Source organism: Pongo abelii, chromosome 12, assembly GCF_028885655.2.
Source record: "Pongo abelii isolate AG06213 chromosome 12, NHGRI_mPonAbe1-v2.0_pri, whole genome shotgun sequence".
In the NCBI taxonomy this organism is placed as follows: Eukaryota; Metazoa; Chordata; class Mammalia; order Primates; family Hominidae; genus Pongo; species Pongo abelii.
This window is the reverse complement of record NC_071997.2, coordinates 115,205,114-115,226,284: the sequence shown is the minus strand read 5'-3', so window position 1 is coordinate 115,226,284 and position 21,171 is coordinate 115,205,114. Positions and strand designations below refer to the sequence as shown.

The 21,171-nt window shown below is 41.4% G+C and overlaps 1 protein-coding gene across 2 annotated transcripts in view; it reads left to right on the top strand.

Moving 5' to 3' along the window:
- The window catches only part of VSNL1 (visinin like 1), a 116,191-nt gene that overhangs the window by 39,241 nt on the left and 55,779 nt on the right, over positions 1 to 21,171 (top strand). For both annotated transcript variants that reach the window (NM_001132982.1, XM_054546143.2), the window contains 1 exon segment: positions 12,899 to 13,065. In NM_001132982.1, coding sequence (NP_001126454.1) covers positions 12,904 to 13,065 — 162 coding nt within the window. In that variant the 5' untranslated portion in view covers positions 12,899 to 12,903.

The following is a 21,171-nucleotide window of genomic DNA, read 5'->3' as shown; positions in this document are numbered from 1 at the left end:
GCCCAAGCTGGAGTGCAGTGGTGCAATCTTGGCTCACTGCAAGCTCCGCCTCCCGGGTTCACACCATTCTCTTGCCTCAGCCTCCTGAGTAGCTGGGACTACAGGTGCCCGCAACCACGCCCGGCTAATTTTTTTTGTTTTTAGTAGAGATGGGGTTTCACTGTGTTAGCCAGGATGGTCTCGATCTCCTGACCTCGTGATCCACCCGCCTCGGCCTCCCAAAGTGCTGGGATTACAGGCGTGAGCCACCGCGCCTGGCCACAAAGCCCACTTCTTTCTATATAGTCTAGGTCTTGTTTTCTTTTCTGACGTTGCCTGGAAAGTGCACTAGATTAAGAGCGAGAAACAATTTTACAATTTGCAAACTAGCTCCAGGGTTTGTTCTTACAATGACCTGGCAAATTGGTTGAGGCAGAAACTTTCACAGAACTTGTATAGATGAGAAAACTGAAGTGCAAAGAGGACACAGACTTTTGCAAAGGTCACACAGGAAAACACTGGCAAAGCTGAGACTGAAACCTAGCTCTGGTGCTTTAGGAAAGGTGTGGTCCAATGAATTTATCAAAGCACCGAAAACCCACACAGGCATTTGGGAGGGCCCTGGGATGAAAGAATTCTGGAAAAGGAACTCTTGTGGTGCTTTCAGTTAGAGCCACTCCCTTTACAAACAATGAATTAACAGCAGTATTTTAGGATTCACAGGTAGATCAAAGACCTTTAGTTCTTAGGCTCATTCTATTTAGCTCTGGGTGAAGTGATGAATATGGAGGAGAAGCTCAGGAGAACCCTGAGCTGACATCTCAGCATCTTGGAGAAGTTGTGATCGGGAGACACAGTGCTGGGAGTCAGAGTCCCTGACCATCAGAATCTACTATGTCACCAAACCTCTCTGAGGCTCAGTTTTGTCTTCTGTAAGATTGATGCTAACAATGCCAAGGTTTATGTAAGATGTGAGATAGGAGAGAGCTTTGTAAATGCTAAAGCACTATCCACTGTTCATTACAATGACTTATATTCAAATTCAAAAAATAGAAAATTCAGAAATTCCATAGATCACCACTTCTGGGTGCCTATGGTTGGATCTAGAGTTGTCCAGTGAAGTCCAGAAAGGAATCTACCCAAAGGACAAAGTAAAGATCCGAGAAGCCTTGGGGAACATTAACATCTCTGGTCAACCTTATCTGCTGCCTTTCCAGGAAATAAGGAAATGATTTCTCTGAAAGTAAAACCCACCATTCTGGGACCTCAACCTGAAACTGTTGACCACAAAACCAGCTAATATCCTCAGGAAGTTTTCCAAGCCTCCCAAAGGCCTGTGTGAGTTTTCTGTGCTTTGACAGGTTCATGGGACCACACCTTTCCCTAAAGCACCAGAGCTAGGTTTCAGTCCAAACTCTGCCAGCGTTTTCCCGTGTGACTTTTGCAAAAGTCTGTGTCCTCTTTGAACTTCGGTTTTCTCATCTATACAAGTTCTATAAAAGTTTCTGCCTCACCTAATTCACCAGGTCATTGTAAGAAGAAACCCTGGAGGCAGTTTGCAAATTGTAAAAGTGTTTCTCACTCTTAATCTAGTGCATTTTCCAGGCCATGTCAGGAAAGAAAATGAAACCCAGACTTTATAGAAAGAAGTGAGCTTTGTTAGGATTTTATTAGTTTGGTGAATGAAATACATTTTGTGCATTTATTTGTTTGCTGAAATAAAAACATTTGCACATTTTTCTGCTTATAAATGTTATATGCTCATTATAAAGAGTTCACAAAGATATTAAGGAGAGAGTGAAATGCCACCATTATACCACCAGCAGTTATAACCACTGTTAAGATTTTGATATAAATTATGAACTGACCAAACTTCCTGTGCACACAAGCTCAAGCAAGTGTGTGTGTATAAAGCAAAAGTAAGTGGTGCTACACTTACTGTTTTGTGACCTGCATTTTTCACTTAACAATTTATTACAATATTATCTCTCCTTTTTCTTTCATTTTTATTCCTAAAGTGCTGCTTATGTTAATCGTATTCCTCAGATCATGGCTCAATATCAACATTGTTTGTATAAAGCCCTTATTGTGTTTTCTCATATAGTTTTAATTTATCCTTTATCTGCTATGCTCCCATTCCCTTCCTCCATTATATTGTATTATATGTCCTCAGGTAAGGGTTTATCCTTAAAAATATACAGTTTATTTGTACATTTGTGTGTTTTCACTTAAATAAATGACATTGAGTCAATACCCACCCATATCCATCAATGTAGATATACATTATCACTTTTAATGGCTTCATAATTTCCATTCGTTGCTCTAAAGAAATTTATTTAGCCAGTTTCCTGTGATGGACCTTTAGGTAGTTGGTAAAAGTGGTTTTTAAAAATGATTTTAAACAATGCTGAGGTAAACACCCTTTGTATATATGTCTCAGCAGGCTTGTGTCATTATTTCCTTGAGATAATTTCAAGGGACCACTTTATAAAATATTCCTTACTCAATCTCTCAAAGAAGCTTTGTTGCTGGTTTCCTAGAAAGAAGCATGTTCTCTCCCTCTTCCTTATGGCACTGCTTTTCTCTCCCTAATAGCACTTAGTGCAATCATCTTTAAGCTTCGTTTCATGGGTTCTCTCTTATTGCTCAACTGATAAGCTCTAGCTGTTAATGGGAGGGATTACATAGTAATTAATTAATTCAACAACATTTCCTGGGTATCTGTTCAGCAGTGGGCTCTGAACTAGTGCTGAGGTGAAGTGGACAATCACCCACCCTTGAGGAACCCCCATCTGTGAGATGGGAGACATGGATTACAGATACTACTGTGGCAGGTGATGCAGTAACAGCAGTTGTGTAATGTGCAAAAGAAGAAGTAGCCAGACAGTGAAGTCACTGAAAATGAGGTACCTCCTCTACATCTTGAAATATCAGTGGGAGTTCACTAGAGAACCAACGTGTAGCTAATGAGAACTGCCCTCAGAGCAAAAGGAACAGCAAAAGGAAACACAGAGAGGTTTGGCATGATATTAGGAAGTTGTAGCATAGGTGAGAACATGGGGAGAAAGGAAACTAAAGAGGTGCTAGGAGGGGTGAGGGGAAGGAGGAAGGTGGGAGGCTGGAGGGAAAGTATAGGCCCAAGTGAGCAGGTCTGGGAAGCCATGCTGACAGTTGGAATTCAGAGTGAGGATAATGAGAGACCGCTGAAGGGTTTAAGCAGGGAAGTGACATGATTGGGTTTTGTGTTTTAGAAAGGTCATTCCAGCTATGATAGTATGGAAGATGGAATTCAGGAGGGCAAGACTGTAGATGGGGAAGCAAGTTAGAAAGCTATTGTACTACTCAAAGTGATAGAATAATGGCTTGAACCAAAGTAGTGGCTACAGAGAAAAGTAGATGGAATCAAGAGTTAGAAAGTAGAATCTACCAACTTCTTAACTTGTTGATAGGTTTACATATAGAAACACGAAATAGAGAAGTTCAGAATGATGCCCAGACTCTGAATGGAACCTTGTGAAGATGGCGGGCCACTTACTCAGAGAGGAAAAAGAATAAAAGGATGTTTTAGGGGAAAAAGGAGGACAAATTCATGTTTGCATAGTATGTTGAGTTTGATGTGGTTGTAGAATACAATGGTGGAAATGTCTACCAGGCAGATGAATACATTATCTAGTATTCCCAAATTTTTCTTTAGGACCTCCCCTAAAGACCTGGAAAGACTTGTCCTAAAGAAAAATTTGGGAATCATATGATAATACTGAGTAAAAGTTTGCTGAATAAATGAATGAATTGACTCATTTTCAGCATCATGTTTCCTTCAACTAGAACACTTTACTTCTATAAAGCCACATTCATACGAGAATTTCAAAGTTGTTTTTAAGACTAACCAACATGAATTAAAGTATCTTTTTAGAATTACTGTAGAGATAACAACTTAGGAACATGGTGAGTGCAAATGGCTCTCAGAGAGGAAAGAGCACCAGCCTAAGAGTCAGAAGATGAGTGAATTGGGACTTGTCTACTATTGGTGGACACTGGTACATGCCACTCACCCCCTCCACCAAATATTCAAGTTCTTTGAATGCAAAGACAGGGGTTGCATTCCTGATGATCAATGCCTAACCCTGTGACAGGGAATGTGCAGGTGAAGCGGGACACTCCAGGTCTGCTCTTCCCGGCAGCTCCCTGCTGTTCTCAGATAAGGGCCACAGTCCCTCCCCACTGGGACTTGGCAGCACAACCTAGAACACAATCTGTTGGACAGAAGGCTGTGATTATTAATGAAAGCATTTCCTCTGTTACCTCACAGAACTAAGTGAGGTTCTAACACTGCCAAAGATGGCCCATTTCCTTTCATAGAAACCAATTCTCAGAAACACATAGAATGGTCAGAGACAGGACACATAGGGAAGTAAAAATAAGACGCAGAAAAGTGGGTGGCTGCTTGAAACCCTCCCAGATGAAAGGTTACCAGCTATTAATCAGCTCACACTTCTGTTCAGTGGGTGAGCAAGAAATTGGATGGAAACTTCACTCAATGGTTGATGCTTAGTTGGGGCTGTGAGGTCCTCAGATGACTTTCCTCAGTCGGGTCGGATATGATGCACTTTTATATAAAGGAAGGACAGTCAACAAGGCCACAGTAAAATTCCCTATGTTTCACAATTTGTGTACTTCTGTTTATGTGTGCCAGGCTTGGTGCCATGTATTGAGGTTAGGATGACTCCTGCTGTCTAGGCCTGAATCTTGAACAGTCCGCCTCTCCATCATCTGGAGCAGCCCAGTTGGCTGGGTCCTGTGATGAGGATAATAATAGTTACTGTTTTTTGGACACCTGCCTCATGGAAGCCACTGTTGGAAAAAAGTCAGCATTATCTCATTTATCCTCACAACAACCCTTTGAGCAAATAACATTATTTTCATTTGAAAAATGGGAAGATTGGGGTTCCAGTGGGCTAAGTAACTTATCAAAATTCACGCACCTTGTATTAAGCAGGAGCATCATTTGACCCTAAGACTGACTCCAGCACACACTTTTTTTCCCTACTACGCTAAGTCCAGTTGAAAATAAAAGAGACATCAGAACCTGACAAAAAGAAGGAAACCCACAAAATGGGATACAAGGGAAACTGAGTCTGAGTAGAAACTTTTCCAAAGTCATAGACTAGCACCTGGGTATCAAGTATGGCTTGGGTCTAAGTCATATTTCCTGGGCACTCAGGAAATGTTCTTTGTGCCTTGGAAAGGAGGCAGATGGCAGTTGCATCTGACCCCCAAGGGCTGATTATGCCATTTTGACCCTTTGCAGATCAGAGCCCCTGGACATCTGGCCCCCAAGTTTCCAAGTGGGTTTTAGCTTGAGACCACCTAGTGAAAGCCAAAGACCAATGTCCACTGGCAGCACCCAGCCTAGAGTCAGGGATATGCCATTTGGCCAAGGCTCCAGAGCCACTTCAGGCTCTCAGCACCTGCCCTGTAAAAAGACAGCTCAGGTGGAAACTTCACTGGGAGCAGCTGGGGCAGGCCTAAGGAGGGAGTCCACTTGTCACACCCTACTCACATGAGAAGACATGATTCTGAAGGGCTTAGGACCTTCAGCCTGTCTCAGTACCCAAGGATCAGAGGCCTGGGCACTGCAGCAGGCATGAGTCTTATCGTTGAGACTTGGTAGCCAGGGCATGGCTAGGCTGTTACTAACTCGCTATGTTTTCTGGCATAAGTCCCCTAGCCTCCTTGGGCCTCCTCTAGAAAACAAAGGGGTTGGATCAGATGATTGATCCCTGGGGCCCACTTCTGCTTTCACCTTCAGATGTTTACTATACTTTGGCAAACAGAACTCTTGTTACTCGCCCTAACATTGCCACTGCCACTGCTGTCAAAATATTTTCCCTCACTTATTATAGATTAAAAAAATATATTTGCCTTATCTTGAGTCCCCAGGGATGCAGTCTGTGGCCCCCCTCCTGTTCCATGCTTATGGGGTGAAACCTCAACTCTAATTCCAAGAGATTCAGGTTTTGAGGTAATGTCATCAGAGGATGCTGTAAGAAGGGATTTCTCTTCTTTCCAGAAGCTGCTTTAGTCCCCCGACACAGCATGAAATGCCAGCTTGTGGTCCACACCCTCCCTGCCCGCTGGGAAATGCTGCTGGGGGCTTGTGAGTACTTGGCTTCTGGAGGATGAAGAAGAGGGGAACAGAAAGAGGCATAGTGTCAGATATTTGCCTTCATTATAACAAAAAAAACCCATACAATATGCTGGGCAATTTTGAGGTATGGTTTTCAAGGCTGTTTTTAACAGTCTCTGGAAACTAGCGGTGTCAGTTGTTTATAGGATCCAAGGGGGTAGTGCTGGGGGTTGTTTCAACATCCTTGCACAGAGAGAAACATGGGTAGTGGCTTACAAGCTTTGAATGTTAGACACAGGGACAGCATGCTGTGGGGGTGAGGAGTAGGGGACACCCATCCAGGTTGGGGGATGGGCTTCTCATCCCAGCTCTGCCATCAGCTGCCCATGTGATCTGGGAAAATTCATCACCTTCCTGAGCCTCAAACTCTCCAACCTAAAACCAAAGCGCTTAAAGCAGAGAAGCCCACAGGCAAATCTTTTTAAGCTTTGGTCTTCCCTTGTTGTGTGATCTTGGAATTCTTTTTTTTTTTTTTTTTTTTTTTTTTTTTTTGAGGCAGAGTTTCACTCTTGTCACCCAGGCTGGAGTACAATGGTGCGATCTTGGCTCACTGCAACCTTCTCCACCTCCCTGGTTCAAGCAATTCTCCTGTCTCAGCCTCCCGAGTAGCTGGGATTACAGGTGCCCACCACCACACCTGGCTAATTTTTATATTTTCAGTAGAGACAGGGTTTCCCCATGTTGGCCAGGCTGGTCTCAAACTCCTGACCTCAGGTGATCTGCCCACCTCAGCCTCCCAAAGCGCTGGAATTACACATAAACCACTGCGCCCGGCCAATTTTGGAATTCTTAATGCTAGTCCCCAGTACAAGGATCTTGAAACCACATCAGGAATGCCAGACGGGGTTAGTGAGGAATCAGGGAGACCTTGGGTTATGTCTGTGCTGGTTTGGGGTGTGCTTCTTATATCATGTACTTCGATTTTTATTTATGCTTTCCAGCAGCATTTCCCAAGTTGACTCATGATCATATTCCCCTGAGTTGCTTTTTAAATGTACAAATTTCCCTACAAGGGATCAACCCACTAAGCTGTATTTTTAAGGAAGAACCAAGGGTGATTCTTGTATTCAGACAAGTTTAGGAAAGACTGCTTAAGAGTTTTCACCTGGGGACTGGTGACAGGTGAAGGTGCCTGATTTGGTCAGTATTTGTCTATTTGTCTATCCTCTGTACTATGTAGCTCTCTGCTATGAGTATTCATTTCATCATGCTTCATATTCCAAGACTTGTAAATGTCTCCTGCACCCAGGTCTGAGCCCTTTAAGATTGGTACCATGTTTTCTGTTTATATCCCGCCTTACCTAGCACAGAGGTAGAGAATCTTCTCCTAGAAGATTCTTACAAACATCTGCCAAACTTAGTTGTGCAGAGAGTTTTTTGCCTGATTCCATCAAGTTAATTATGCCATTGGTCATTGATGACCCCAAACCACAATATCAAATACAAGGAAAAGACAGGAGTAGTAACAGTTGGCAGAGAAGTATCATGGAGAAAACAGGATTGGAATGGAGCCTTGCAACAGGAGTAAGGTTTAGATAGATGGGGAAAAAAAGCACAAGGGCCATTCCAGGCAGAAGTCTAAGCATGAGAAGGCCAGTCTCTACAAAGGCAATTGTTTCAAGATATAAGTGAAGAGCCTAGGGCTCAAAGAAAAGATTTATTCAAGACTGACCTAAGTAATCTGTCACTGACCAGCCCATTGCAGCCTCTTTCAATACTTGCATTACATGCAGGTCTCCAACCTGAGCCCCTAAAGCCCTTTCTTCCTTTGCTCTGGGCCCTATTTCCAAAGTTGTTTTCCCACTGCTGTGTTTATCCTGCTATGTATTTGCACATGTGGTGGGACTGCTCCATTTCAGCCACTCAGTTTTTATTTAAATGAATCTTGCTAAGATTCAGCCAGGCTGATTGCTAGATTACCTGGGAGGAGCTGGATATGCAGTTCTGTGTGCCTCTTCATACTCAGCAGGCCCTGCTATGTCCTGGAAGACTGGATTTAGATACAGTAGGTAAGAGACAAGCTGAGGGCAACACACACACACACACACACACACATATATTTTGTTTCAATCCTCTTTAATACCCAAAGGGCTTATAGAAAAAAGGTGCTCATGGGTGTTTCTTAGCTCCCTTGTAGGCCCTTTCTGCATCCACGAAGTTCTCCTGGTCCTCTTCTAAGAGCATTCTTAAATCCTCTGCCTCTTCTGCTCTGGAACCTGCTATCAAGACAGGGTAGGAAATGGATGAGAGATGAGTAAAACTCAAGACAGGAAGACCAGTTGGGAGGTAGTTGCAGTATCTTTGAGATGATCCTGCAGGTGAGAGAAGACGATGGCCTCTATTAGGAAAGCAGTGGGGTGCGAGAGAACTGCATGCATTCTTTACTAAGCCCTTACTAGCTGGTTTAGCTAGGGTAAATTACTTAATCTCTCTGGCCTTCAAAGGTCTCATCAGTAAAAAGGAAACAATCGTAATCTCTTTTTTACAGAGTTTTTAAAAATACTGTTTTTAATGCTGTAAAAAAAGGGTCAATGGTTTATATGGGTCAATGTTGTTGCACAAAAGCCTGTTGTAAATCAGTGTACAAAAGTGCCATCTTCTCTGGACATCATTTGCCATTAAGTGAAGCTGTGCTTTCCTCCACAAGGGTTCTATCATTTGAAGTTCTCTTGTCCATCAAAGCCCTTCCACCAGTCCTGTTTTGTTCCTAGCACTGAACTTCTCTCTGTGACAACACAAGCAGTGAGAAATTCTTTTGGTTTGGGGATGGGCTGGCTTTAATATTATAGCTTGAAACCCCAGCTTAAAAGTAATACACTCCAGTTTCTGTCCCCTCCCTTCTTCGGTAATAAATACTTAAATGCTGATGGGTTCTCAGGTCAAGAATCCACAGAGCCCGCATGTGTTGAGACAAGCCAATAGGAAGTCTGACTCATATTTTCATATTTACAAAACCTATGTGGGAAATCAGTGAATGGTAGAGTTGGAAAGGCCTTAAAGATCATCTGGTCCAACTCCTCATTTTTTAAATGGGGAAATGGAGTAACTAGGAAGGAAAGGATCTTGGCCAAGATCACAGAGTAAGTTAGAGACAGAGCCAGCCTGCTTCCCCCTCATATGGTGTAGGGGAATCTCTTTATTGGGAATGTGATAAAATGTACTGTTTGTACTCTTTCTGTTATGCTGGTCCCATAATGAAAGATACTGCTTGGCCCATATCACTGCAGCCCAGAGCAAAAGGACTATAGGTGGAGAGTATTAATCTAACTACACTTTCATTCATTTATCACACATTACTAAACACCACCTTTATGTCAGTTACTGAAGATACTGAGATAAAAGACATGGGTCCCACCTGTGAGGTATTCAATTTTAATGATGAAGACAATCTCCAGGAGGGCTGAATATTTTCCATGCAGTTAAATATTTCTCCCATCTGCCAACTGCATTTTATATTTATACTTGTGAATGCATTGACTCTCCTCATATATAGATTATGAGACATTTTCTCAGAAAAAAAAACATACCAAGTATCTCAGACCCCTTATTTATTCACGTCTTCAAGAAATATTACTTGAGCACCTAATAGGAGTTACCAAGAAGCAAAAATAAATAAATAATAGTCCTCTCTCTCAAGAAACCATAATAACAATCCAGTAGAGAAATACATAATGATCATGGAAGCTTTTACAAGGAAAGGGAGATACCTAAGAGAATGGGTGCCTAAGTTTGCCATGGAGAGTCCACGAAGGTTTCGTGGAGGAGGTGGTGTGTAAATTGAGACTCTTTAAAGAAGGGGAAGAAGTCTGTTGAGCAGAAAACGGGGGAAAGTCATTCTAGGAGGAGAGAACAGCATATGCAGAGCCACGGAAGTGTGGAAGCGTGCAATCCTGGAATCTATAATAGTTTATAATCACTGACACATGAGAAAAGACAGATGGGCAGAAAATGAGGATATAAGTAGGCAGGACCTGAGCCACGCTAAGGAGATGAGGTTGCATCATGGAGACTAAGGAGAAGTACAGAGGCTTTTAGAGAGTAGATCAATGAGGTTTGTATTCTGGAAATTCACTCAGGCAGCTGTGCAGAAGGAGGGTGGTTGGAGTCAGGTAGCCCAGTGGGGAGGCCAATCTTTAATCCAGGCAAGATCTGATGAGGCCTATGAGGGCAGTGGCAATGCCATTCTGAGCCAGGCCAGAACCTGACTTTCTGTGTGATTCAACCATTGCCCGACACACCTGAGTGATGGTGCAGACCCATACAAGGAGCATGAAGTTATGCACTTGAGTCTCCAAACTGTGATTCACAGTCCTGACAATATTTCCTGTGTGTGTAAGAGACCACCCTCTCTCAAGTCAACTGGAACAGTTTAAGACATCACAAGTGACCCATGGAGAAGCCAAGCTTCCTTGCCTAACAAAGAAGCTGATACGTTGTTGAACTTCTAAAGGCACTTGGGGGAGGTGGTTTTTAATACAAAGTCACTTCTGAGCTTGTGGTTTGGTAAATTTAAGTCTTTTCCAAATAAGGCAGCCAGGCTGGCAAAGTGATCCTTTTTCATCCGTTCTAGGCAGTGATTCAGTTCTCTGAAGCCTTCCTGCTTTTGCTCTTCCTGTTCCTTCTCCTGAAATGTCTTTCATCCACCAGTCTATGATTGGACATTGGAGTCTTATAGATCCAGGTTCAAATTCTAGCTCTGCCATGCATTAATTGTATGCTCTTATACAAGTAACTTACCATAAGCGTTCTGAGCCCCAGGGAGCTCCCCTAATCCTGATTGCTTGGTGATTGCTGAGCAGGAGATGAAATTTATGAGGTGTTCCATTAAGTGCCTTCTCCATCACCAGCACTCAATATTAAATAGCTATTTTTCTTAGGAGAGATTCTAGTTTAAGAATGAAGGTTTTGTAATTCTCTACCAAAAAAACCAAAGTGAAGTACTGAAAGGTTTCGCAATAATACATCTTTTGATTTTCAGGGTAACCATGAATTAGAGTTTTCTTACCCACATTAATTAAACCTGACACCTGAGTACCCACTTGATTTCCACACCCAGCTGTGGAATTCCACAGTAACTTATAATTAAGAGACAGTTGCCAATAAGACATTTGGAACTTGAATTCAGAGCAAAAATAAGTAGAGAAGCCCCGTGACAAAGGGAAGAGTTGCTGATACTGGGCCCTTTTCTCATGCTGAAGAGTTTGGAGGGTAAATGGCCATCTTAATGGTATCATCTGACTGCATTTTGTGCTGCTGAGATTGTGCTGAGTGGAAATTTCCCTGGAAGTAGCAAGAGTGGCTTAGTTTCATTACAGTGAAAGAATTGGCCAATGTTGGGGCAGGTTGCTGACAGTGGGTGTGGAATCTGTTTTAGGAGAAGTTAAAAAATAATAACAATAAAGTATGTGATGAGATTACCCCTTCCAGGCTATTGCAAGTGTAGACATGTCTGCAGCCTGAAAGAGAGTTTGTCTCAAGCACAGTGAAGGACTGGGTTCGCTTGGTTAATTCTTCAGCCCTAACTCAGTATCTTTTAACTGAATTTGAAAGATCTTCTGGCACTTTCCTGATTCTGGAAATTTTCCAATTTTCAAGTTTAACTTGACTTTTTAAATCAACCTGGGGTTAATTTATGTTTTAATTCTTTTATTATTATTATTAGCAATAGTCTTATTATTATTTATTATAAAGCAACTTTAAAGGGAAAATTTTTTAATTATCTTTAATTTTCCTGCACAGTTATTTTAATTTTGGAATTTTTTTTGGCCTTTGTTTACCTACTTACTTGTTAATTAGCCATCACAATGAATCTGAAAGAGCTTTATTGTCTGCTTTATTAATGAATAAGTTGAAAATAATGCAGTTAATTAATGTTGCCCTAAGTAACACATGTAGTAATTGGCCAAATCAGGAAGAAAAATCAGGAATTATCTCAAGCCTGCTCTGTCTCCCTACTCCCTGCTGTGATGTTGGCCACACAACCTGGTGCTTAATGGATATAGGTAACATTATCTTATGCACTATTACTTTAACTCAAAATCAGAAATAATAGCAGTCTGGAATAATATCAACAAAAACTCCCCAACCAATCCCTAGAAGAAAACCATTAAGATTTTGTCAACTCTGAAGACAATGTTGTATGAAGTATCTAATTATGAGAGGGGAAATAGAGAATTAGTGTGACTAATAGAAATAGCTGTTTTTATTGGGGAAAATAGCTCCAACTTGAACCAGACCAACTGAGACTCCTTAATATTGCTGATTGGATATTCCAAGCCACTTATTGATCATTTAGTTATAAAGTCTTCTCATTGTTCTTGTCAGTAATCCCACTGAGTATCCCATTAAACTAAATGTAGAGTTAAACACCTGGGAAGCAAGTGTTAATAAAGTGTAATTTGTAGAAGGAAAAGAAAAACAGCTTCTATATGCTTACTATGAATAGCATGAAAAGGGATGGTTGCCTTCCATTTGGGAGTCAACACCATAAGAAAGATGACACAATGAGGTAAAGAGTGAACCCTACAGCCCTTGGAACTGTCCGAAGAGTCTATTTCACTCATATATTTTTCTAGAATACCAAGTAGAAGGAGGCAGACTTGGGAAGATATGGATCAGCCACACTGGAGGGAGTTCCGACCATGGGACTGCTCAGAACTCTAGCTTGGCTCCTCACCAAGTTTGAAATGATCACAGCCACAGCGCTAATTGAATTAATTTGCTTTTCTTCAGGCAGGATGGGGAAGCAGAATAGCAAACTGGCCCCTGAAGTGATGGAGGACCTGGTGAAGAGCACAGAGTTTAATGAGCATGAACTCAAGCAGTGGTACAAAGGATTTCTCAAGGACTGTCCAAGTGGGAGACTAAATCTCGAGGAATTTCAGCAGCTCTATGTGAAGGTAAGTTGTTTTTCAACCTTATTTTTATTCCTTAGGCCAGAAACTATGGCCTTCATGAAATGTACCCTCACATGGAATTATAACTCTAAGTAGCTAGTTTGTTTCAACTCTGGCTGTTTTCCATCCAGAAAGAAAAATTGACATTTAAAAATGCAAATGTATATGTGTTGTTCCCAAAATAAGCAATTTCTGAACAAAAAGAGTAATTGTTAAATCAAAGCACTGAATAGAGCTCAAGGAATGACAGCATCTGGTGAAAGAACCATAAAAAGCTCAGAGAGGAGTGTTTGCTGATAATTATTGATGGTTTGCTAATTACAGCATTGTTTGGCCTGTTAAAGGTATGTGTACTTCTCCCAGTTAAAGAAAAAGTACACAAGAGGGCTTCTTTTCTCTCTCTCTCTCTTTTTTTTTTTTTAAAACCAAAAAAGATACTCCTGTATCCAGATAAGAACCCAGATTCCCACAACAGCACATTTAGAAAGGGGGTGGGGGAGTGTAGCGTATCTCTGGTCAGCAATGTCTACAACATGGACGATAACTCAACACTGTACACTGCTCAGAAGCTAACTTTTCCCTGAACATTACACAGAACAGTCCCATAAAAGGTACAATTTCTACTGCAGTAGTATTGTTTTGGCTTGTCTGAGTCTACAAGTTGTATTGGTTCTAGATTGGGCTGATCTAAGACATTCCACTTCGTGTATACTTATGTAATGTTACACAAGTGAAAGAAATACATTTTTAAAACTTTTTCTGATTAAAATACCAAATAGAAAAATATTGCTTTATATCATTTAATTAGCAAATGTTGATTTGGGCAATATTGAATCACCCAGATATATATATGTGTATGTGAAATGATTGAATGAAATATTTAGCATTATCATTATGTCCTGAAGCTGAACATTTTCCATAACCTATGATCCAGCAATTCTATTCTTGTACTGTACAAGAAGGGGCATGTGTAAGAATGCTCATAGCTGCGCTATTCACAATGGCAAAACTGGGAAACAACCCAAGTGCCCATCAAAGGGGAAGTGGAAAATAAACAGTGGTATATTTGAACAATATAACATTATATGGCAGTCAAAATACTTGAACTGTAGCAACACTAAGACATTAAAAAAGCAAGTCTCGAAAGATTCTAAAGTAAATACAAATTTTAAAAAATGCACTTTATAAGATTACCAATAAATGCAATAAAATCATATAAAAAGGAAAGCAGGGAAGTGATGAACACAAGATTCAAACGAATAGTTACTTCAAGTGGGGAAGACCAAGGGATGAAATGGGGGTATGGCCATGTGGTTAGATATATATTGTGTTCAAAGTCATAACTGTTGCAAGTGTTTATTGCGTCATTAAAAGCTCACTAATCAACAGAATAAATAGTGTGCATTTTATACGATCACTGTGACATTTCTAAGATCTGAGTAATCAATTATTAGCATGCCAGGATCTTTTCTATAGAAGTGCTGAGAAAGTGCATCTGTTACTCAATTGATGTCTATTGCTTTTGCAGAGAAGTGGGATAGTATGTATTTCCTAGACAGCCATACTGCTCACCCTAGTTTTCAATGTCACGTCTTCTATTTTATCACCTAGGGGCTAGTCCGTGCCTCGGACCTATCTCTATTCTCAACCCCAAGGAAAGTACAGACAAACAAGATTTGTCAAAGTCACTTTCATACCACTAAAGGCCATGCAAGCTGTCACCCTATGATTAAGAGAGCTCTGTGTGCCACGTTCCTCACTATTTGTTTAAAATGAGAGGGGTATTGCCTTTGAAGAAATAGTTGAAATGCAGGAAATCAGGTATTTTATTTACACACTGGAAGTATGTAGCACTGAAAAAGCACCAGCCTCAAGGTGAGGGGTCATGTAAACATTAAGCATGGCTTGGTGTTTTATGGTACAAGTGATGTATATGCACCAAAATCATCTCCCACCTCCCCATCTCACTCCTAGAGTGGGTTTTTTATTCCAGGAGGGGAATATATGACTTTCTGAACTTAGGTCTATATTTTTGGCAACCTCTTATTCCAACTCTGCCTGTGCTCTTATGTCAAATAGAAAGCAGGCAGTCTTTTTCTCCTTCTAGAGTTGTCCAAGGACAGAAAAAACTGCAGCAGAAATATGCCACGTACACAGAAAAAAGAAAGGCGGATCTGATAAGCTGGAAAGGAGAAGCATGGAAAAAGATGTGGATTATGTAATAGGCCCAGAAGATGGGCTGATGAGAAAAAGCTTCTTTCAATGCTTCTGGAAAAAAATGCAAATATTCAGCAAGACACAGTCATTATCCTGGTGAATGGGCACATTCAGTAATTCCTTCTATCTTTGGTGCAGAGATTGAGGCATCTTGGGATGCAACTGAGGGAGCAAAGCTGACTGCAGCCTCTGACCTCCTGTGTGTGCAGTCAACCTGGCACATCCCCTCTTGCTACCAGACCCATTTCCCTTTCCAGGGGGAAGTCACCTCGGTTGCTAAAAAACAAGTTCTGATGAGTGTTTAAGGAGGAGCAGGATAATGGGAGTGGCTCCGCTGCAAGGCCAGGGGCCACACTCTCCCAACTTTAGAAGCCCTTGCATTCCAAATGTGAAGGAACTCCTTCAGCAGATATATTTTTAAAAGCATTTAAAACTGAGGTTTAGAGAAATGAGGCAATTTGCCCAGCATCACAAACTGAATGTGGAACAGACTTCAAAGACAGGAATGCTGACTCCCACTGCAGCACATAGCTCTGCCTCTCAGCCAAACTCCCAGGGCAGCTCCTCATTAACCCCCTCCAGCCCATCCACCATACAGCTGCTGGAGTGAGATTTGTAAAACACAGATCTGAACATGGTCCCTCCCAGCTAGATGCAGGCTTCACTCTTTAGTCATGAAGACACAGTCACCTCATTTCAATCAATGTAAGAGACCCAGCGGCTAGCACAGGGCCTGCCACAGAGCAAGTGTGGGTAAGCATTTCTTGCCTGAATGTAATAAGTGCTGGCTGTGCATCTCCTTCTTAGGCAGCCTTGTGATGGAGGCATATAAAAGTGACTATGGGACAGTCCTGCCTGCACTCCCGAATTTCACAGGCAAGTTGGGAAGATGTGATTCACCACAATGTAAGGTGTAATGACAGAAATGTTTGGTGGTAGGGCAAGAGTAGAAAGCAGAGAGGTTGATTTCAAAATGGAATATTAAAGCAAGAAGTTCATTAATGCAGTGATGAGAGGAAGACTTTTCTATTAGCCTTTTAGAAAACAAAATGTCCTCTAGCAGATAGCTCTTTCCTTTTTCAAGCTTGCTGCCTGTTATCAGCTGAATAATATTCCCCCAAATTCATATGTTGAAGTCCTAACACCCAGTACCTCAGAATGGGACTGTATTTGCAGACAGATCATTTACAGAGGTAATAAAGTTAAATGAGGTCATGAGAGTGGGCCCTAATCCAGTGTGACGTGTCCTTAGAAGAGGAAATTTGGACACAGAGACGTACATAGGGAAGGCCACGGGAAGGCACAGGGAGAAGATGGCTGTCATCTACCAGCCAGGGAGAGAAGCTACATTTATTGGTAATCCTATAAAGTGTGTTTTTTAAAATTTGTATTTACTTTAGAATCTTTTGAGACTTGCTTTTTTAATGTCTTATTGTTGCTACAGTTCAAGTATTTTGACTGCTGTATAACGTTATATTGTTCAAATATACCACTGTTTATTTTCCACTTTCCCTTTGATGGGCACTTGGGTTGTCAACACATTCTCTTGGACTTCCAGCTTCCAGAACTGTGAGAAAATAAATATCTTGATTTAAGCCCCCCAATCTGTGGTGCTTTGTTATGGCAACCTGAGCAAATGAATATAATTCTTATTCCTTCTCTGTTGTCACATGCGTTCTCTGCGCCCTCTACATCTGATAGAAAGATGCTTTCTGTCCCAGATGTCTGGAACTCCCTGCACACATAGGGATTTCTGTGTCTCTGGCCACAGAAGTCATAGCAGATGTTTCATCATCCCCACCACAGCACTGCCGCTGATAGGTTGGGAAGAAAGCGTTTGAATTTTGTCACCAAGAACCAAGTACCTGATCACCCCCCAAGGGAATTTCCTGTTTTCAACAATCATTTTGATTGCCAATCCATCACAAATTAAGATGGGCAGTTTGCAATTTTAACTGTATTTTCACAGAATTGGCCGCAGTTTAATGAGAAAATCAACCCAGGGGAAGAGCAAGCAAGTGTGTAGGGAAGAAGTGTCTCCATCCCAGGGTCCTCTACCTAGGAGAGTCGGTGCCATTGCTATTTTGCTTAGCCACTATGACATCAAAGGCAAAGAAATCAAGAAACAAACCTAGAGGAATCCTACAAAGAGCCCTAAGTGGATTTTAATTTATGTTTGGAGTTTGACTTTCAATATTATTTTCATCAGGAAACATTTGGGTTGGTTTAGGTTCAGTTGAAAAGGCAGTCACAGAGTTGTTTAAAAAAATGGGATTTGGAATCTGACAGATGTGAGAGTCATTCCTAGCTGTGTTACATTTACCAAATCTCTGATGGTTTGAATTTGTTTCCCTGTCTATAAGGTGGAAATAATAAGGCCTGTTTCATCACCTCACATGGCGGAGTCCCAAAGGAAAGAAGGGAAATGAAAACTATTTATGACATATCAAAAGTTGTGTTTGCTGTCCTGATTGACGGTCGTCTCATTTACACTTAAACAGCCAGGATGAAAATAGGTTTCATTTCATAGGCCACGTATGATGGCAGCACCAAATGGTGCACAGAGGAGGGTGAGAGACTCTATGAAATTTCAACAGGAAAATGTGCCCTAGTCAACTAGTGATGTCTACCGTGTATTCCGGTGGGTTTGGGGGCAGTGGTCATGGCAGGACATACTATGAGGCAGTGTCATCCCTATTCCCATCATGGATTCTTAGACACCGAACTCTGTGTCCCCTAAGCACAAACCCTTCCCCAGCTCCCTGCTGCCAGATAGGATGAAGATGGCACTTAAGGCCTTCTTTACCATTTCCTACCAATCTCTCAATGTCCTGACCCTCATGCCCCTCCTCCAGAAAGGAGACTTCCTACCTCAATTCTACTGCTTATTATTTTTCAGATGAGAGGAGAGGTCCTCAGAGGCCACTGAGTACCCAAGGGTTGTTCTGTTGGGCTCTGGCCCACCTCTCCTGAGCCGCAGCTTGTGCCATTGCTCCAAATTTTCTTCTAGAAAAGTCTTAGGCCACTGACAGGTGCACCCGAGACAGGTGAGAGAGCCCTAGAGTCCAATTTGATCATCATTGATTTAACAGTTTGAATTTTAATAAAATATATTTGCATATAACAAAAGAGTTCCTACCAAGTCATTCCCTGTCCCTCTAGGTGGTCATTTCCTGAGGAGTTTCTGTAATTTTGCCATTAGAAAACACGCTTCCAGCTTTTCTAGCTAAGAGCAGGCTTGTCCATTGGTTCATTCATTCACTTGAGACCCATTTTCTCTGTGCTTTCTGTGGGACAGACAGTTTATTGGGCATTGCCTTCAATTGCCCTGAGCAAGCTCAGAGCCTGGAGGAATTGGTGTATCATCTTATTTTTGAGCAATGCTTTTCACTTCACAAACCATCTTTATTTTTACAACAAAATATACTGGTGGAATTCCCTTCAATGAGAAATTTTCCAGGCCTAAGGCATTGAAAATACAAATTTACTCACCAAAATTTTGTTGATACAACTACCCAGGAATATGTATTAAAACAAAATAAGAATAAATGCTATTATAGGACCAGCACCTAAATATTTGATGGTAAAAATCTTTTAATAGAATAAGAAATATTTTTCTAGTTAATAAGATATTATGAAAACATTCTGTAATTGTATGGTTTTAGAATTCTACTTTTAAATTGTGCCCTTCGGCTTAAAAACCTACTATGTGGAATAAAAGGCATTCTTCCTAAAGTTGTACACAAACATATAATAATTATAGGATTTTAGGTGCATAACCTCTGTCTTATAGAATATGCAATAAAGTATATAATCAAGGTCTGCACTGTTTGCTGTGGGATTTGAACAAGTGCCTTTGTTTTTCTGGTTCTAAGTTCAGCATCTGTGCAAATGAAAACGTTGGTCTATGTAGGTGGCTTTCAAATCTCAGAATCACTTGGGTTGACTGCTCAGTTGGCAGATTGCTAGGCCCCCTCCTCAGGTTGCTAGTTCACTGGAATTAGAGACCCAATATCTGTATTCTTAGTAAGACCTGCCAGGTGGTTCTAAAGGACAAAATCTATAAGTGACATTTTGAAAAACACTAATCTAGGTCTTAACCTGGAAGTATGTTTAAATAGGCTTCAGTAGTTCTGCCCACACTGAAGTTGCAAGTAAAATTTTATATATAAACTCTCTTGGGGTAGCTTTAATCAGATTCATTGAGGATTCTGTAGTCCCAAGAAAGGATAAGAGTCACTAAAACTGTTTTTAACCATTGGCAGACCTAACATTCTAGGTTCCATAACAGCAGTTATTGAGTCTTAATTGGCACTAAGACAAATGCAGCAAAATCCCCTTCTAAGTTATACTTTCAAACAAATTTCACTGGCATAAGAATACAAATAAAAGCTTCTAGGCTTTGTTTTGTTAAATTGGTTTTTGGTATGTAGATGATGTTTGTCTGATTCATTTATGATCTACCAATCAAGCTTTATTTTGTCTATAGCTCCATGCTAATGCAGAGGGAGTCTCTAGTGGGATAAAACGCAGCCCCTGCTTTGCAGTCCTCCTGAGCCCTCCTATGTGCCAGGGGCTGTGTAGGCCCTGGGTTTGCAGAGGAAAACACCACAAATCCCTGCCGAGGTGGCTATGGTCTGCTGCCATCCAGAAACCTATAGTCAAGATAGGGTAAAAAAATACGTATATGAACAGCTATCACACTGGGTTGATTGTGATCAGGAACAGGAAAGACAAGGAAGGGCCTAGAGGGTCAGAGAGGGCTGGTTAGGAAGGTGACATTCAAGTTGATCCACAAAAGAGGGTGAATTTGGACATGAGGACCCATCAGTCTGTCTAGAAACTAAAAAATCTCATTGACTAAGACAAAAAAATTTGAATTTAAAAATGATTATTGTGTTTTAGAGCCTCTGTTCCTATTGTGTTGGCAGGAGGCCCACTGGATCAAGTATGTTAGGTTGAAACAAAAATACAAACATAAAAAATAATCAAAAACCTCTTGGTAGCCTTGCTGAGATCAACAACCCGAAAACAACCTGTGGAAGAAAAAGCTTGTATACTTCTGGGGCTTCTGCCATAGATCTCTCCCTTGTTTCTCACTCCCTCTTTTCTCTCTTCTTCTCTCTCCCTTGTCTGCTTTATTCCCTTCCTTTCCAATTATTCTAACCCCTGTCAGTCCGACAGTGGCTTACTTGATTTCACCAAGTCCTATGAAATCGATCTTAGAGATAGCATTTCCCTCACTTTAAGCCATAGAGGTCGGGAAGTCAGGAGACTTGGCTGAGGTTACAAAGTGGTGAGTGGAGACAAACACCTGAGTCACTCAGCCCAGCCTCCTAGCCACCTTTTCGTGCTTCCTGTGTCCTGGTAGTCACGTTCAGGAGCAGGCATCTGGGAGGTTCTCCAGTTTATCTTGTGGTAGAGCAGAATGCACATCATGTTGCTCAGTCCTAGCCGTCTTTCCAGGATCAGTTCAAAAGCTTCTCCCTGGGAAATCATGTCTTGACCTCCCCAATTCCCAAAGCCAAAACAGTCTCTTCCCCCTGTGTTGACAAGACTTTGGTGTGCATCTGTCCCAACTTTTAGCAAGGACTTTCTGTTCTGCAACCTGAATACAGGTAAATGCAGTGTGATTTTAATTAGAAGGCTGGATGTGCACCTGGTTCTGCCATACACTAGCAGTGTGAATTTGGGAAAGTCCTTTATGCTTAAGATTTGTTAAATAAATCCACAGACCACTCTGCCCCTCAGTTTTCTCACCTGCCAAATGAGAATAACACTCTGGGCCTTGCTTATTTCATGGGCTGTTGTTGAGATAGGAGGGTGGTGAGAGCAAAAGTGCTTCATAAGCATTGAATCATCTTGCACAGGTGAGGCTTATCAGTGACTTGG